The 18,381-nt window shown below is 65.6% G+C and overlaps 1 protein-coding gene across 1 annotated transcript in view; it reads left to right on the top strand.

The window, feature by feature from the left end:
• The window catches only part of DCHS1 (dachsous cadherin-related 1), a 46,596-nt gene extending 30,487 nt beyond the window's left edge, over positions 1–16,109 (top strand). Inside the window, exons 11-22 of the mRNA XM_074816764.1 lie at positions 120–954; positions 1,252–1,491; positions 1,954–2,079; positions 2,297–2,506; positions 3,061–3,924; positions 4,410–4,523; positions 7,187–7,398; positions 7,566–7,720; positions 8,853–8,983; positions 9,420–9,706; positions 10,544–10,682; positions 10,951–16,109. Coding sequence (XP_074672865.1) covers positions 120–954; positions 1,252–1,491; positions 1,954–2,079; positions 2,297–2,506; positions 3,061–3,924; positions 4,410–4,523; positions 7,187–7,398; positions 7,566–7,720; positions 8,853–8,983; positions 9,420–9,706; positions 10,544–10,682; positions 10,951–13,565 — 5,928 coding nt within the window. The 3' untranslated portion in view covers positions 13,566–16,109. The remainder of the gene's footprint in view (positions 1–119; positions 955–1,251; positions 1,492–1,953; positions 2,080–2,296; positions 2,507–3,060; positions 3,925–4,409; positions 4,524–7,186; positions 7,399–7,565; positions 7,721–8,852; positions 8,984–9,419; positions 9,707–10,543; positions 10,683–10,950) is intronic.
• The last annotated feature ends 2,272 nt before the right edge of the window (positions 16,110–18,381 follow it).

Here is an 18,381-nt window from a genome sequence, read left to right as displayed (position 1 = left end):
GCCTAGGCCTCCCAACACCTCTGCAGGCCCCACGTCCCCCCCTCCTCTGTCTCCCCATAGGACCCCTCCTGGCACACGGCACCGTGGCACATGCCCCTGACCACCACCTCTCCTCACAGGTGCTGCCGTCCTCCCGGGTGCTGCCGCGGCCTGACGCCACTGTGCTGACCCTGCACCCTCCTGAGGGGGTCAGGCCGGGGTCTGTGATCGGCTCCGTGGCACCCCCAGACACCCCTGCGCGAGGACAGCTGACCTACACAGTGGTGGGAGGTGGTGGGGACGGCACCTTTGTGGTTGACAGCGTGACAGGGGAGATCTACGCTGCCCGGGAGCTGGACTATGAAGCTGGGGCACGGCACGTGCTTCAGGTGAGTGCTGAGGACACGCAGCATGGCTATCCCTCCAGCCGACTCGTGCTGGTACAGATCCACGTGCAGGACTGCAACGACCAGACACCCACCTTCCCTGAAGACCCCATCACCATCGTGGTGCCCGAGAACGCCCAGGCTGGCTCGTCCATCTTCACCTTCCAGGCGCTGGATGGGGACGGTGTGGGCCCCAACAGCCAGGTGCGCTACGCCCTGCTGCACCAGGAGCCCCCCGGGGCTCCCTTCCAGCTGGACGGCCGCTCGGGGCTGCTCACCCTTCGCCAGGGCCTCGACCGGGAGGCTGCGGCTTCCTTCCTCTTGGTGGTGGAGGCCACGGACCAGGCCCGCAACGTCAGCCAGCGCCGCTCGGCAGCTGTCACAGCCCGTGTGTTCGTGACTGATGAGAACGACAACGCACCCGCGTTCCTCTCGCCCGCGGCCGTCAGCGTCATGGAGGACCAGCCCACGGGATTTGTGGTGCTGCACGTGGTGGCCCAGGACGACGATCTGGGAGAGAACGGGCGCGTGAGCTACTCGTTGCGAGCAGGCAATGGTGACGGCCGCTTCCACCTTAACCCCAGCACTGGTGAGGGCCCAGGAGGGCGCCGGGCGGGCAGCAGGGACCCTGGGAACGCGGGGGGTGCAGGCGTACACGGGGCTGCAGCGTGGTGCACGGCAGGAGGGCAGGGGCTGGGGAACCCAAAGCGGTGAGACTTGTGGGGTGTGGAGAGCCCTGAGCACGGCACCCGGCTGGCACGACACTGCTGTCTGTGTGGAGGCCTGGCTGCCCCGGCTCACCCAGCGCCTGCGGCCATGCAGTAGCTCTGTCCTGGCAGCCCCGGGGCCGCACAGTCCCAGCTTGCCCTTCTCCCCGTGCCTGCAGGTGCGCTCTCCATCGTGCGGGCCCTGAACCGGGAGGAGGTGGTGCAGCACAACCTGACCGTGGTGGCTGTGGATCACGGTTTCCCACGCCGCTCTGCCACACAGCTCCTGTCTGTGCTGGTCCTGGATGTCAATGATGAGGCTCCCACTTTTGAGAAACCGGAGTATGAAGCACACATCATGGAGAACTTGCCAGCTGGCAGCCCCGTGCTGCAGGTGCTGGCCACGGACCGGGACCTGGGTGAGGCTGCAGGGCAAGGGCGAGCTGCCCAGTTTGGTCAGGGGCTCTCCTGGAGATGCAGCACCCAGGACTGGGTGCACTCTGCTCCCTCCCACCTGGTCTGGAGAGCCTGGCTGGCCATGGAGGGAGGGATTGTTACCTGGCCTGGAGATTAGAGATGGGCTGAAGCCTGGGAGAAGCTGAGAGTGAGAACAGGGGTTGTGATCCCCTCTGCTCCCCAGGACAGTGGCCCTTGTTCCTTGGAGGTTCCTTGGCCCATCTTCCCTTCCACAAGCTGGTCTGGGACCTCCCTCCACCACACAGCCCTGCCCCAGCTTTGCTCAGCAGGGAGCGAGATCATCCTCTGCCAACAGCCTGCGGGGTCCCGGGGTGGGAGTCTGGGAGGAGGGAGGTGCCGCCGTGAGCTGAAGGAGAGGCTTCGGGGCTGCCGCTGGGCTGCCCTCAACCGCCTTCCTGCCGCAGGTGCCAACGGGCAGGTGTCTTACGGGGGCCTCTCGAGGGGGCCCTTCACCATCCACCCACAGACGGGGCTTATTGTCACCACCCAGGCACTGGACCGTGAGCAGCAGGAGCAGCACGTGCTGACGGGTAGGACTGCGCTGCTGTGGGGGGGTGCGGCAACCCGGGGCGAGGGGGCACGGGGAAGCGATGGGGGTCTGTGGGGCTTGTGGGGTCCCCGGGTGGTTTGCGCCTGCAGGAGCACTGGCAGTGCCATGCCTGGCTGCCCCTGTGACCGTCCGGGCATTGGTGTGTGACGCTGCCAGGCAGCAGGGCAGCCTGCAGTGCTCTTGCTGTGTCCCTGCAGTCTATGCTCGGGATGGGGGCCTGCCCCCCAACCTCTCCAAGGCGACTGTGCGGATAACAGTAGGGGATGAGAATGACCATGCGCCACAGCTGGAGAGCGTGTCCTGCTCCGTGGAGGTCCCTGAGAACCAAAGCCGTGTGGCACTCTACACCCTGCGGGCCACCGATCCCGACGGAGGCGAGAACGGGCGCCTGGAATACCACGTGGCAGGTGAGGCACACGGGGTGCTCTGTGGCTTCCTTCTCGGCAGGAGGCGAGGGCTGTTCACCCTGGGTGGCCCGTGGCAGTGTCTGTTCCGCTTCAGTTCTCCCCTGCTCCAAACCACACGTTGCTGCTGCCCCCTCTCAGCCCTCCGGTTCCTCTGCCCCCAGTGAAGAGCACCCCAAGATCTGGACAGGCTGCACTTCCTCATTCCCCAGGCTCTTGTCTAGTTCCCCAGGCCTGGACTAGTTCCCTGCCTCTCTTGGCTGCTCTGACCTGTTGAGTTTACAGGTTGCGAAGGGAGATCTCTGCTGTTACCACCCCGTGCGTTATCTGTGGCAGCAGCACTGGCCCGTAAGCTGTTGGAGCCAGTTCTTACACACACGGGGCCAGACCAAGGAGGTTCAGTCCCACTGGGGCTTTACAGGGAACAGCTCACTCGACCCTCCCTGCCAGGCCACGCTGGGATGGATTTCGTGGTGCCCTCTCTGGGCAGCGTAGGGCAGGTCCTTCCTTGTACACTTATAGTCATGCTGCCTTGTTACCCCCTCTCTCTCTTCCAGATGGAGACCCTGGGCAGGATTTCAGCCTCGACCCAGTCTCTGGTGTCCTCTCCACGGCACGTGCCCTTGACCGGGAGCAAGTTGCTTCCTACAGCCTCACAGTGGTGGTGCAAGACCACGGCACCCCCCCACGCAGTGCCACCATGTCAGTGAACGTGCAGGTGTTGGACCTAAATGACAACGCACCTGGTTTTGCTCAGGCCAGCTACGTGGTGGAGGTGCCAGAGGACTTGCCTGTTGGTGCCGTGGTGCTGCAGCTGGTGGCTGAAGACCCTGACGAGGGCACCAATGGGCAGGTCTCTTACTACCTGGGCAACGAGTCCCTTGGCATGTTCCAGGTCGAGCCGCAGAGTGGGCGTGTCCGAAGCGCCCAGGCGCTGGACCGGGAACGCCACCCCAGCTACAGCTTCCTGGCCAAGGCGGTGGACTCGGCCCCGTGGGAGCCCAAGAGCGCGGCTGTGCGCGTCACGGTCACGGTGCGCGATGTCAATGACCACGCCCCTGCCTTCCTGCACAGCCCGCTCACTGTCGACTTGTCCCGCCACACGCCGCTCAAGCAGGTCGTGGCCACCATGAGGGCAGAGGACAGGGACGCAGGTGCCAACGCCTCCATCCTGTATCGCCTCGCCGCCCCCAACTCTGCCTTCGCCATCAACTCCTACACAGGGGACATCCAGCTGCTGCAGCCCCTGGGCTCGCTCAGCCAGCGCCAGCGGACGCTCTTCATCCTGGCCACAGACCTGGGGCAGCCGGCACTCTCTTCCACCGGCGTGGTGGTGATCCACGTGCAGGAGGAGCCCTACCGGGGGCTGCGCTTTCCCCGAAGCACCAGTGACGTGGCCTTGCCAGAAAACGCTGCCCCAGGTACCAGCCGGGCAGAGCGACCAGCGAGTGCTGGGATGAAATGGGACGGGACAGGGTGGGAGGGGGGCGCTGGGCTGGCAGAGCTGTGGGAAACTCAAACCAGGGAGCACTGCAGGGCCCCAGGGAGCCCCGTGATGCTTTGGGCAGACCCAAAGGTCTGGCTGGTGCCCAGGCTGTTCAGGGTGGCAATCCCTGTGGGTTTGCTGCAGCATCTTCAGATCAGTGTAGGCAGTCACAGGTGCCCAGCTGCTCCTGGAAGGGCTTCAGGGGTCACAGTGAGACCACTGAGGGCCCATGGACAGGCCCCACAAATCCTGGCTCCCAGCCCAAAGTTACCGTTAGATCTGGCTCCCTCTGGCAGCAGCGTCCTCGGGCAGAGCTGTGTTCCTGCGGCACGGCGTGTGCTGCCCACACACCACCCTGGCCCTTGCTGCCACCTTCCCTGGCACTCTGCTGCCCCTTCACGCCCTTCCACTTTCTTCCAGGCACTGCTGTGACGAGCATCCAAGCCACGCACACGGGGGGCTCTTCGGGGCACATCACGTACAGCATCGTCAGCGGCAACGAGAAGAATGCTTTCCTGATCCAGCCCAGCTCAGGTACAGCACCGGGACCACCTGGGGAGGCAGCAGGTGGGAGGCAGCCTGTGCTCTGCCAGTGCCTGGTTAGCAGTGCTGAGCGGGCCAGTGGTGCTGGTGGGTGGCTGATAGCCCAGGCGGAGCAGTGAGGCGGGTTGCAGGGTGCTGCCCAGAGACACTGGGTGGGCTGGCTTGGTTTGCACCGCATGGTGCAAAGGACGACCTTGGAAGGGCCACCCGTGCCTTGGCATCCCCGAAAGCCTGGCTGAGGGTAGGGTGGGGGGTGCCTTGCTGTGAGGTCAGCACTTGCCCTGTAGTTTGGAAGAGACTGGGATATCACAGCCCCCAGTATCAGCACAGGCTGGGGGATGAAGGGATTGAGAGCAGCCCCAAGGAGAAGGACTTAGGGTCCTGGTGGATGAAAAGCTGGGCATGAGCTGGCAATGTGTGCTCACAGCCCAGAAAGCCGCCCGTGTGCTGGGCTGCACCCAGAGCAGTGTGGGCAGCAGGGCGAGGGGGGAATTCTCCCCTCTGCTCCGCTCTCGTCAGACCCCCCTGCAGTGCTGGGTCCAGCTCTGGGGGAACAAACAGCAGAAGGACACGGACCTGCTCGAGCGGGGCCAGAGGAGGCCACAAAGATGCTCGGGGGGCTGGAGCACCCCCCTGTGAGGACAGGCTGAGAGAGCTGGGGGGTTCAGCTGGAGAAGAGAAGGCTCTGGGGAGACCTTAGAGTGGCCTCCCAGGACTGAAGGGGGCTACAGGAAAGGGGGGAGGGACTCGTCATCGGGTGGGGGGGGGAGGGATAGGATGAGGGGGAACGGGTTTAAACTGACAGAGGGGAGATTCAGACTAGATATAAGGAAGCAATTTTTATGGTGAGGGTGGTGAAACACTGGACCAGGTTGCCCAGAGAGGTGGCAGATGCCCCATCCCAGGCTCCCCCAGGGTCACTGTGAGCTGCTCGCTTGCCACACACCGCCAGCAAGCCACAGCCTGGGCGCTGAGCTCTGAGAAGAGGCCAGACCAGGACGCTGTACCTCGCGATGGGGGACCTGGCCCCCCCGGGACACGGCCCTGCTGAGCCCTCAGGAGCCTGAGCTGCAGCTGCGGGTTTCTGTGGCAGCCTCGCACAGCGGCAGCCAGGCAGCGCCACGTGGAGCTGCCCGCAGCCCTGCTGCAGCCCGATGCCACCCTGCAACGCAGCCGTGTGCACGGCCTGACCGCAAGTCCTCTGTCCCCTGGTGCGCGCCAGCACCCAGAGTAACCCCCAAACAGGGCTCGGCAGTTCCTGAAACTCCGAGGCGGCGGGCAGGCGTACTAAAACCCCGGGCAGGCTCAGAGGTCCCTGCACGCTCGGTCCTGGGGATCGCTGCCTCTGAAGGAGCGGCCGTCGCGCTCTGCCGCAGCCGCCGTGCAGACGTGAGCAGCTGGTGGCCGTGGGGCTGGGCCGGGGCTGCTCTGTCTGTGGAGGTGGGGCTGACAGGGTGGCACCCTGCCCCGTTCTGGCTGGTCCTGAGCCAGCACCCAGGTCTCCGAGCCAACAGTCACCATCCCCCTGTGTGTACCCGGGTCTCTCAGCCGAAGCCTCGGTGGTTGCCGTGACAGCCTGGGGGTGTCAGGAACCCCAGGTGACCCCCAGGCCGGCTGTGGGGCTGCCAGAGCTGAGCCTTGTCCCATCTGTCCAGCTCAGAGCCAGGCTGGGCGAGAAGAGCAGCGGCTCACGTCTGCCCAGTGACCCCTGCGCAGACCCAGGGTAGCACAGCTCCACCGCGGCAGCTCACAGCCGAAACCCTGTGCCGGCCGCGCGACTGGGACAGGCCTGGCACAGCTCCTCTCCTCACCCTTGCTTTTCCAGCCAGAGCCTGCACACAGGGACCGTGCTCGCCAGCGCGGGAGGCTGGGACCTGCGAGGTCGGTTGTGCAGAGAGGTCCCCGCTCCCTGCGCTCCTGGGTGGTGTTGGCAGGGCTCTGCTGCGCCGTGTGGCTGTGACACTGGCCCAGCTGCCACGCCGTGCTGCGGCCTGGGGGGGGCCACAGAGTCACATCCTCCGCTGTCATCCCTGGCCCTTCGCACCCCTTCATCCCGTCTCTGCTCGGGCGTCCGTGCTCACGGTTCTCAGGCCCGTAGCAATGCTGCAGTCATTTTCAGATCTGTTTCTGGGTGCTCTCCACCTTCTGGGGTGGGATGTTACGGAAGCCCAGGTGCGCAGTGGCACGGGAGGATCAGAAGGGGTGTCTGTCCTCAGACCCCCCGCAGCAGAACTGCTGGCAGCTCCCACTGTGTCCTTGTAAGGGTCTGGCCTCGAGCACCAGCTGGGCTGGGAGCTTGGGGCGCTTGTGTAGGGGCTTGACATGGAGCCGGTCCTTCTTAAGCTGCCCGGACCTCGGTGGTGTCCCCACAGCGGGAGGACCACCGCGCGCTTCCGTGGGAGCAGAGGCCATGTCCTGAGCGAGGGGTGGGATTTACCACTCCGGGCAGCTCCCTGGGACTGGTGAGAAAGCTGTCCCGTTTGGAGAGGGCTCGGAGGAGCTCCCTGTGTTCCGTGTGTCTATTTGGGAAGGGATGGATGAGCAGAGGGGTGGGCTGAGGCCAAGGGACCAAAGAAAGAAGATGAGGGATGGATGTGCTGGGGCATGACTCACCCCCTCTTCACCCACCCATCGTGCTGTTTCCCTGCTCCCAGGTGCCATCTCAGTTCAGGACTCCAGCAGCCTGGATTTCGAGGCCAGCCCCCGGCTGCGCCTGGTGGTCCAGGCAGAGACGGCAGCTTCCTTCGGCTTTATGGCCATAAACCTCAACCTGCAAGATGTGAATGACAACTTGCCACGCTTCCAGCTGCAGAACTACGTGGCGTTCATCTGGGAGTCACAGAGCTACGACTCGCCAGTCATCCAGGTATCGCTGGGGGCACAAATGGACACGGGGCCCCTGGCCTGCCTCGCTGCCAGGGTGGGGCTGTGCCCTGGGCCTGGGGCTGACACCCAGGATAGGTCTGGCTTTGGAGGCCTGTGGTTCACAGGGCTCCACAGCTGCACTGCTGAGTCTCTCGTGTGGCTTTGCAGGTCCTGGCAGATGATCTGGATCAGGGAGCGAATGGGCAGGTGACTTATGCCATCAACCAGTCCCTGCCAATGACAGGCTTGTACCACATCGATCCTCAGACTGGCGCTATCACTACTGCTGCCATCCTGGACAGGGAGATCTGGTCCCAGACCCGGTGAGTGGAGCCAGACTGACTTCTGCCACAGATACGAGGTGGGCAGAGCTGTGGAGCAGCACCCTCAAGGCTGCGGAGGATACTCTGCTACTTGGTGCCACCCAAAGCTGTCCCAGCGCCGTCTGTAAAACGTTTTTGCCCAACAGCAGGAACTTAGGCTTAGTGTTAACATGGGGAGCAAACGGTATTGAAGGCACGACAGATGGCCTTGGGATGAGCCAGTACTCTGTCCAGCCTGGTCCCTGCAAATCTGGGAAGATTGTGAGGGGGGCGGTGGGGTTTTCAGTGGCTGCATCCATTCCCTTTCCTGCCAGCTCAATCCAGACCACGTACGTCCAGTCCCTCCCCACTCCCCATTGCACCCTTCTGCCCTGCCACACGTGCTCCAGGTGCTGTGCCCTGCCCTGGACCCTCTTGCAGGTCCTCCCACGTTCAGCCCAGGTGCTCTGGGCCCCTCACTGTGCGCACACACTACGGACATCGTCCAGCCAGTCCGGCCACACGTGTGTAAGATAATGCCAAACACCACACACAGTGAATTGAGTCTTCCCCTGCCCTTTCACATGTGCACAGTTCAGGTGCAAGGAAGAACTTCAGCCCAGGCTACGCTCTCTGCCCCACGCATGCTCCAAGGGCTGTGGGTCTCCCTTCCCAGGCGTGGGGAGGCCTCGGGCGTTGGTTCCCTTCACATGCCCATCACCATGCCACAGAGGGGCTTCACGCGCTCCCCAGCACCCAGATGTGCTCCAGGTGCCTGTCTTCCTGCGCCCCACAACATGCCCTGCCTGTGTCACCCCCCACACACTCCAGACACTCGTGCCCACGTTCACCGCCCGCTCGGGTGTTCCAGGTGCTGGACACGAACCCGCCGCCCTCCAAACACCCACCTCAAACGTGCAGCCACCCACTGCCCTGCCCCGCCGTGCTCTCGTTGCACACACTTCACTGCCCCACACGTGCTTCCCAGATGCTCCGCACGTATCCGTTGCCCCAGACACTCCAGATGCTGCACACAGTTCCACTGCCACATGGACAGGCTGCAGCCCCGCCGCCGCCTTCCAGACGCTGCGTGTTGCCTGCGTCGCTCCCTCGCACGTACGGCCGCGGCGGTGAACCTTGTGCTTGTCCGCAGTTTGGTGGTAACAGCCATGGACAGAGGGACTCCGCCGCTCGTGGGCTCTGCCACGCTGACGGTCGTGGTGATGGACATCAACGACAACAGCCCCACCATCCCGTTTCCCTGGGAGGTGCGCATCCCAGAGAGTAAGTGCAGCTCGGCCCCGCGAGGTAACGCGTCACCGACGGCGCGGTGTGGGTTGGGAGAAGCCCCAGAGAGGCCCGTTCATTCCCTTGCTGAGGGCTGGCTTGTGCTGACCCCCCGAGCTGGCTGAGCTACCCCCGAGCTCTTCGGCACTGCCCCGTCCGTGGTGGCACCAGCTGAATCCCCAACTCATCCCTGGTCCCTGCCCAGACCGCAGGGCCTCTGGCTGCACACCCCTGCCCGCTCTCTGCCCGTGTGCCCCGTGCCTGTGCCAGCCTTAACCTGCCCTGCCTGGCTCCCAAGACCTTCCCCTTTACCCCCAGTGTCCCCCGCCTTGTCCCCGGTGCTCAGGCTCTGGGCTGAGCTGGTTTCCCCCCATGCGAGCCAGGTCTTCTCCAGGGAGACGGGGCCGCTTGCTCATGCCTCTCCTCTGCACAGACACGCTGCTGGGCACCCAGATAGCCCAGCTCACCGGGAATGATGTGGACTCGGGCCCCGCACTCTCCTACACGCTCGTGCTGGATGGCGACGCCGTGGGCACGTTCAGTGTGCTGCGGTACGGGGGACGCATCGCCCTGACGGGGCCACTGGACTACGAACAGCGCAGCCACTACACCCTCACCCTGCGTGCCTCTGACACCCGCCACGAGACCGAGGCCAACCTCACCGTCATCGTGGAGGACGTCAACGACAACGCGCCGACCTTCAGCCAGGGCTTCTACCAGGTACCACGCACACGGGTGTGCCAGGCAGCGCCGGCCGCCCTGCACGAGCCCCACTCCCGCCCTGCTCACCCGCCCTTACGAGGCAGAGAGATCCCCGTGAGGAGGTGTCTGAGCCTGGCCTGGCCCCTCTCTTCCTGGGCTCCCGTCCGCACCCCAACACCCCTCGTGCTGTCGCTGTGGTGTGGACAGGGGGCTGAAACCAGGCACGCAGCAGCGGGATCAGCAGCCACCGGCCTGCCCAGCTGCCTGCAGACGACACGTGGGAGTGGTGGGAAGGGCAGAAGCGGTGGGAGCTGGGTCACAGCCTGCACAAGGGTTTGTGGTGAGGCCTGGCCTGGGGCCCCACGGGCGGGTCGCTGGACGAAAGCGGTGTGCTGCGTCTCTGGAGCAGAGGGACGAGAAGCTAGGAAGCCACAGCAATGCTCGAAGGTTGTGAGAGCACAGACCTGTGGAACTGTTCGTACATGCTGTTTGGCACACCAAAAAGAGCTGTTTTGATTTGTGTAAAATACCTTCTGTGGAGAAATTATCAGCTATTAAAGAGTTCTTCAGCAGAGCAGAGCAAAGTAGAGAAAAGGATCAGGAACTGAATGCTGAAGCTGGTTGTGAGCCGCACTAACAAGACTCGGTGCTGTGCACATGGGACTGGCCCCCTCAGCCACGGCCCTGGTGCAGAGGTGGGGACGGCCCTGGCCAGCGACCAGCTGGGCCACCTTGGCTGTCGCTGCGCTGGCCAGCCCCCGGCCTTCTCCCAGTGCTGCGGGCTGGCTCCAGGCAAGGAGAAACAGGCACCTGCCTGGGGCACCCGGCGCTGACTGGGGCTTCCTCTTCTTCCAGGTGACGCTGCCGGAGCACATGCCCGCAGGCAGCATCATCCTCACTGTGAGCGCCACCGACCCAGACTCGGGGAGCAACGGGGATGTCACCTTCCACCTGGCCGTGCCCAGCCCTGACATTGCCATCGACCCCAGCAACGGTGCGTGGGGCCGGGGCTGGCTGCGCCGCGGGGCCCGTCCTGGGGGTGGCTCCGACAGCGCTGCAGAGGGAGGTGCCCCCACGCTGGCCCAGGCTCAGCCCCTCGCCAGGTCGCTCTCTGGGGTGGCCAGTGGGGCAGACGTGGTGGCGTGGCCACCGAGCACTCCCACTGCAGCGTCCCAGACACCCGTTCCTCCAGCCGATACCCCTCACACCCTTCCCAGCTCCCTCTTGGCCCCCGCGCTGACTCTGGCTTTGTGCCCTCACAGGGACCCTCTTCACCATCCGCCGGGTGGAATTCGACGCCAGCCAGCCCACTCTGGACCTGGTGGTGGAGGCCCGCGACCGTGGCTCTCCCAGCCTCTCATCCTGGGCCACGGTGCAGCTCCAGGTGCTGGATGTGAACGACCACAGCCCCAGCTTCCAGGTGCCGCGCTACAACGCCAGCGTCCCCGAGGACCTGCGCCCCGGAACCACCGTGCTGACGCTGGAGGCTGGCGACGCTGACCTCTCCCGGGAGAATGCCGGCTTCGACTACACCATCGTCAGTGGCAACGGTGGCAACGCTTTCCAGGTGGAGAGCCGGGTGGCCTGGGCGGGGGGGCACCTCCGCACGCAGGGTGCCTTGGTGCTCGTGGAACCCTTGGACTTTGAGGCCATTCCGGTCTACAACCTCACTGTGGCGGCTTCGGACCGGGGCCTGCCGCAGCGCAGTGCCACAGTGCCCGTGCTCATCACCGTGCGGGATGTCAATGACAACCCCCCCGTCTTCGCCCGAGCCGAGTACCGCACAGCGGTGAGCGAGAGCGCGCCGCCCGGCACGGAGCTGCTGCGCGTGGTGGCCCATGATGCTGACTCGGGGCCCCGCGGCCACGTTCGCTACACCATCAGCTCAGGCGACCAGCGTGGGCTCTTCCAGCTCCACGAGAGCACGGGGGCCCTGTGCCTGGCACGGCCCCTGGACCGGGAGGCCCAGGCACTGCACGCGCTCGTGGTGCAGGCCACGGACGTGCCAGGTGGGCACTTTGCGCTGGTGCCGGTAGCCATCGAGGTGAAGGATGTCAACGACAACAAGCCGTACTTCCCGGTGGAGGTGCTGAGTGCCAGCATGCGGGAGAACCTGCCTCCTGGCACGCTGGTCACCACGCTGCGCGCCGTCGACGCCGACACCGGTGTCTTCGGGGAGCTGCGGTACACAGTGCTGGAGCAAGCGGCGGGGGAGCCCGGCGTGGCGGAGGGCCGGGACGCCTTCACCGTCAACAGCAGCTCTGGGGAGTTGCGCTCCCGACTTACCTTTGACTATGAACGAGCCAAAGCCTTCCAGCTCCTAGTCAGGGCCACTGATGCTGGCAACGCCTCTGCCACGGTGACCGTGCGGGTGCTGGTGACAGGGGAGGACGAATACGACCCCATCTTCCTGAGCCCCTCCTTCAACTTTGAGGTCCCTGAGGGCGCCCGCAAAGGGCAGAGCATCGGGCGGGTGCTGGCGACAGATGAGGACGAGGGGGCTGACGGCGTTGTGCTGTACTCCCTGGCAAAGCCCTCGCCGTACTTTGCCATCAACCAAACCACGGGCACCATCTACCTGCGCGTGGACAGCCAGCCCCAGGCCGGGGCCGGGCGCGCCAAGCGGGAGCCGCGTGAGATGAGCCTGGAGGTGCAGGCGCGCAGCCCCCTGCCCGCCTCCCGCTCGGCCTCTGCACAGGTCACCATCGACGTCACACACACCTCCTTCGGCCTGGCCCCGGACCTCAACCTGCTGCTGGTGGCCGTGGCCGCCTCGCTGGGGGTTGTGGTGGTGCTGGCTGCCGTGGCCATCGTGCTGGCGCTGGTCCGCTCTCGGCACCGCCGGGGCCGCGAGAAGCCGGAGGGGGACGGGCCGCTGGGCCGCGGGCAGAGCGGCTCCCTGCAGAAGCTCGGCCGCGAGGAGCCAGCGCTTCCCGGGGGTGAGCACATTTACCACCAGGCCCTGCCGGGCTATGGGGGCGAGCCGGCAGGGCCCTACACGCGGGGCGGCTCGCTGGACCCCTCGCACTCCAGTGGCCGAGGCTCCGCTGAAGCCGCTGAGGACGACGAGATCCGGATGATCAACGAGTACCCGCGCGTGGCCAGCATCACGGCCTCCATGCAGGAGCACATCTCCGCCCGCGGCCCCGACTCCGGCATCCAGCAAGACGCCGACCAGCTCTCCGACATCTCCTGCGAGCCGGCCGCCCTGGAGAGCGCCCAGTGGTTCAAGAGCAAGAAGGGCTCCGGGCTGCTGCTGCCGGGGCCGCCCCCACAGCTGTACCGCGAGGATGGCGGCGGCAGCGCCTTCCTCGGCGTGCGCTGTGGCCTCAGCGTCTCCTCCCAGCCTCAGGACTATGCCTTCCCGGAGGATGGCAAGCCCTCCGTGGAGGGCTCACTCACTGCCATCGTGGCCAGCGACGAGGAGCTCCGTGGCAGCTACAACTGGGATTACCTGCTGAACTGGTGCCCCCAGTTCCAGCCGCTGGCCAGCGTCTTCACAGAGATCGCCCGCCTCAAGGATGAGAGCTCCCTGCGCAAGCCCTTCCCGACCAAACCCAAGGCAGAGCCCAAGCCCCGCATCGACCCCCCGCCCCTCATCACCTCTGTGGCCCACCCAGGTGCCAAGTCCGTGCCCCCCAAGCCGCCGCCGGGCAGGACCTTCCCACACGCCTCTTCCCTGCGCCGCTCGCCCATCAGCCATGAGGGCTCCATCTCGTCCTCTGCCATGTCACCCAGCTTCTCCCCCTCGCTGTCCCCGCTGGCTGCCCGCTCCCCCGTGGTCTCGCCCTTTGGCATCTCACAGGGGCCTTCTGCCTCCACCATCAGTGCCGAGCACTCGCTGGAGCCCCCCGAGGAGGCCGAGCTCAGGATTTAGACCTGGGCCCGTGGACTCCTCCGCCCCACCCCGCAGCTGTGGGGTCAGGAGCGGTGCCAAGCCCGGGGCTGCTCTGCCTGGGTGCTAATCCTGCTCTCCCAGCACCTTGCCTGGCCTGGGGCCCCCCTGGGCTCTGAGTTCCTGTGTCCTCTGGGGCTGTCGGCTCCCGTCACTCCCTGTGGTCTGGCAGATTCCATGCTGGCTTGGATGCCCTGTGGACTGCTGATCCTAGTGCCAGCACCCCAGGGCGGCGGTTCCTTGTACTGCTCGTGGTGGCTCAGATCGGCGCCTGGCAGGACGGTGCTTCACGGTGCTCCGAGGGAGGCTGGGAGCAGGCGGGTGCTCCCTGCCCTGCTGGGCTGGGGTGCTGCCGGCTGCGGACCCTGCCCTTCCCTGGCCGCTTGCCCGAGCCAGGCAGCAGCCCGGGCGCAGCAGGACGCTGAGCTGGCCCCGCCGGCCCCTTCCTCACGGGAGCTGCCGGGGCAGGGATGTGCTGCTCGGCGGGCACAGCCACAGCAGCCTGCCCATCCACCCGTGCTGCCTGTGGGGCCGGGGGCGCTGAACCGGCCTCCTGAGAGTGAGGGGAGACCCGTCCCAGGCCAAGCTGGAGTGGGAGGAGAAGGCAGCGCCGGCTTTCTGCTTGCCTGTCCAAGGCTGTTGTGGGGAAAGGGGATCCTCTGGGGTCTCGCAAGCCCGTCCACCGCTTCACGTGATCCTTGTAAGGGATCTTCTTCCGAGAGCTGCTGGGGAGCCCCGTTCCTCAGGGCCTGGGCTGGGAGGTGGGTGCCCTGCTCAGCCCATTCCTGGAGAAGCTGCTCCCGGGGCCAGGGACCTCTCTAGGCTGGGGGCTGGCTGGGGCTCCGGGCACGGGCAGGGCCCAGCACCGGGCAGGCTGTGGGGTGGGGCTGCAGGAGCCGCAGGTGAGGGCTGCAGCAGAGCTGACACCGCGACAGCCTGGCCCCGGGGAAGGCAGCGGCACATGCCCGTGACCACCTCCCGCTCCGTCTGCCCCGGGCTGGCGGCCAGTCTGCAGGGGCAGAGGAGCTGGGGGGGGCGGTACCCAAAAACCCACATGGCCTGACGCTGGCTGCCACCCTCACAGCCGCAGGGTGGGACGCTGGGCAGCCGACCTCCCCCAGGGCCCCGCAGCGCGACCTGCTCCCCAGGACAGCCCGGGCCACCTCCAAAATGCGGGGAGGTGCCAGAACGCCCCCCTGGGGCCCAGCCCTCCATGCAGGGCTGCTCTGCACCACTCCTTCACACCACATTGTGAGCAGGGGATAGAGCCACGCTGCAATGGGGCTGGTCCCCATCCTCGCTCAGCACCACTCAGCCGGCCTCGCAGCTGGTGTCACGCTCACAGTGGGGGTTGGCCCCCACCCCATGCTCTCCCCCCGCCCGTGGCTGCTCACGGAGGAGCAGTGGCCCCGTGCCCTGGGAGCCGCTGCGGCCCCGGATGCTCGTGGTCGCTGTGACCCACACGCAGATGTGGTACAGAGCGAGGGCCGGGGACGGGCCCGAACGCACAGCCTGGCTGTGAGCATGTTGGTGGTGTCAGGGAAGACACCCAGCCATCTGAGATGGGGTCTGGGGGAATTTCCTTCCTATCACACTTTTCCTAGACCCGCTCTGTAGCCTCAGCCCAAAGCACGTCAGCACCATGGCTGCAACCCCAGCCCCAAGCGTTTTATCACAGCAGCCAAAACCCATCACTTTTGCCCACTCTCTCCCCATTTCCCACTACGAACCATCTGTGACCGCAGCCCCGTCGGTCACTGTCTTGGCCCTAAGCCTCCCGCTTTGTGCCACAGGTGCCAGCCCAGCCTGCACGGTGGGTGTCCCCACGCCACAGCACCGTGCTGCGCCCTGCTCCCCACCACGCACCTGAGTGGGTCCCTGGTGCCAGCGGCCCTGAGACCTGTCCTGGGCACAGGGCAGCGACACGGGACAGGGGTCTGCAGCAGCCTTGGTGGTACCAAGGGGGCCGCGGGGCCATGCCTGCGCTGCCTGGGGACCACAGAGCACCCAAGGCAGCTCTGGGAGGGGAGGATGGGTCCTGCCTGGCTCAGCCCCTGGAGGCTCTTGGGGCGGGCGCCCCTCGTCCCCTCTCCCCCGGCCGGGCTGTCCTGCTCGTGGGAGCTGCGGGGAGCACGCCGAGGGTGCTGTGTGCTCCCTGCACAGGCCAGGGTGGCTAAGCAGCCCAGCTCCCGCCATGTGTCTGGGACGGGGGAACACGGAGGGGTCACCCCCTGCACGCCACGTAGAAGGGTCAGACACACGGCAGCCCCACTTTGGTCTGGGGGGGGGTACAGACATGGGCTGCTGAGCCCAGCCAGGAGCCGGAGCCTCCAGTTATTTATTTTTACACATTGTACTACAATTCCTGTTTTCTACTTTGTTTGTACCTTTTGTATCGTGTCTCGCTGAGCTGCATGTATCGGGCGCTGCTCATCGGCCTGCACACTGGGCCGTTCCAGCACAGCCTGGACCCAAGTGCCAACTTCTCAAAGAAATGCCTTAATAAACCACACTTGTTTGTACAGAGACGGACATCGTCACTGCTGCCCCAGGCTGCCGCTGCGCTGGGGGCCCTGCGGCTGCTGGGGAGAAGCACCAGCAGGGCTGGCAGACTGAGGCGTGGGGGGGGCTCAGCACGTGGCTCGGCTGCCGCAACGTGCCACGGGCCACAGGCACCCAGGTAGAGCCCGTACCCTGCCCTTGGCTCTGGGCAGCCCCTTGGGTGGACAGCAGGGACTGGCTGGGGCGTGTGGACTGTGCTGTGGCCGCTTCTGGCCCCTGGGGTGGGTGCTGGCAGCTCGGGGCAGCCCTGGCCGCAGCTGCCTGCCTGCTGGCCGTAGGTGTGCGTATTTCAGCACAGCAGAGGAAATCAAGAGCCCCAGCACAGCACCGCGGGCCTGGCCCGGGTGCCCCCGACTCCTCCGGCGGCGCGTGGTGCACGGCATGTCCCGGCATCGCTGCACGCACCGCCCTGGCTTGGCTGTTGCCCTGGCCGGGCCACCAGCACCCACGTGTGGCACCCATCGTGCAAGTCCCTTCTGTGAGGGGCCACCGAGCCTGGCGGGTGAGGCTGCCGCAGCACCGCGGCCACGGGTCTAACCAGCGGCGAGGCTGAGCGCGTTTCCCAGCGGGCACACGCACCAACACGGGCATACGAGACGGGTCTCCGTGCATGCATGTGGCTGGACAGACGCAGCCGGCAGCACCAGCCTCGCCCTGCTCCCTCGCTGCCCAGCGAAGGCCTGTCAGAGGAAGAGACCTGCACACCGTGGGGCGCTCCCGCAGCCGGTGCCCAGTAGGTGCCCCCACGTTCCCAGTCTCCCCAGTTGCTGACACCTGGACGTACGAGTCCCTGAGGCCGCAGCCGCATTGCAGCTGCTGCAGACCACCCCATTACAGACACCAACACACACAGACACACACCCCGTGGATCCCTGCGGCGAGTGGGCTTAGGAAATCCGTCTACCCAGTAGCTTTTCAGCTCCCCTCACCCCCTGTTGTGTAACACCCAGACATACAGACACACACAAGCGGTTTCCAGCTGATCTCCAAACCCCATGGTCCCTCTGGCCATTGGCGAGGGCTCCCCTGACCCCTCTGGCAGCCTTCTCCCCTGTGGTCCCACCACACACACACATGTACACACACAATTGCTCACTCCTCTCCCTCCCGGGTCACCTCCTCACTGCCCACTCCAGTCTGCCAGCAGCGGCACATTCCCCCGCACACGTACACTCGCACTCTGCAGCTGCTGGTGCCACGGGCACACCGGCCCTGTGACCACACACATCCGACACACACGTGTACAGGGAACAGAGCCCCCCCGACCCAGGGAAATAGAACTGGAGTTTGAGAAGACGTGACAGGCTCCGCAGCCATCGGACGCGGGACAACCAGACAAATGTACCGACCATCAATCCATTCACGTGGCCAGCTGCTTTTCCCCCTTTTTCCTTGTTTTCCTGTTGATTTTTTCCTTCCCGACCACCTTGATCCCTCTCTCTCCTCACCTTTTAGCTCCTCTGCTAAACATCCCATAACAAGTCTTGCATAATTCCAAACCGCTCTGCATTCTGCCTCCCGTAACATGCCCCCAGGCTGTGCCCCTCCAGTCTGCGGGTGACTGGGAGAGCAGCTCCCACTCACCCGCTCTGATGGTGCCGCCCTCAGGCCAAGGGGTGGCAGCCTGGGGACAGGTGTCCCCTTCTCCGGGTTGTTGGGGTTCCTCTGCCTGACACCGCTTCTCTGTGCTACCTCGTCACTAACCCAACGCCATCCCGCTCCCCGACCGGCCGCAAAGGTAACGCCCGGGCATGCTCGCTGCTCTGTGGCTGAGACCAAGGGGGTCTTTGGCCAGCAGGAAGGACCTTGATGTCACTGCTCTCCCTGGCACTGCCTGACCTCGGCAATCCCGACTGCCCAGAGGAGGGACGTGCTTGCCTCCATCCGCAGGAACAGCACACGCCCCCCCGGGGCGAGCAGAGCTCCCCCAGGACACCTTGGCAGCTTCACTGGGTGCTCAGGCTCCCGTGTCCCCTGCCTGCCGCTGAGCAGCTCGGCAGAGGAGCAGCAGATGCTTGTTAGAGTAATTAGCTCTGTCAGGGCAACCTAATCTTTGCTGGCCAGACAGATCCAGGAAATAATCTCCTGCAAATCTCATCCCATTTAAAGCGCAGCCCAGAGCTGTGACCAGCTGGACAGCTGGGTGGGCTGCAGCTCCCTGGCAGCGCCCCAGGCCCCCGGCCAACGCGCATCGAGGCGGCCGGTCCCCGCGGGCTGCAGCTGTCACCGCTGGGTC

Source organism: Strix aluco, chromosome 2, assembly GCF_031877795.1.
Source record: "Strix aluco isolate bStrAlu1 chromosome 2, bStrAlu1.hap1, whole genome shotgun sequence".
Taxonomy (NCBI): Eukaryota; Metazoa; Chordata; class Aves; order Strigiformes; family Strigidae; genus Strix; species Strix aluco.
The sequence above is the reverse complement of the archived record's forward strand: the minus strand, read 5'-3'. Positions and strand labels throughout refer to the sequence as shown.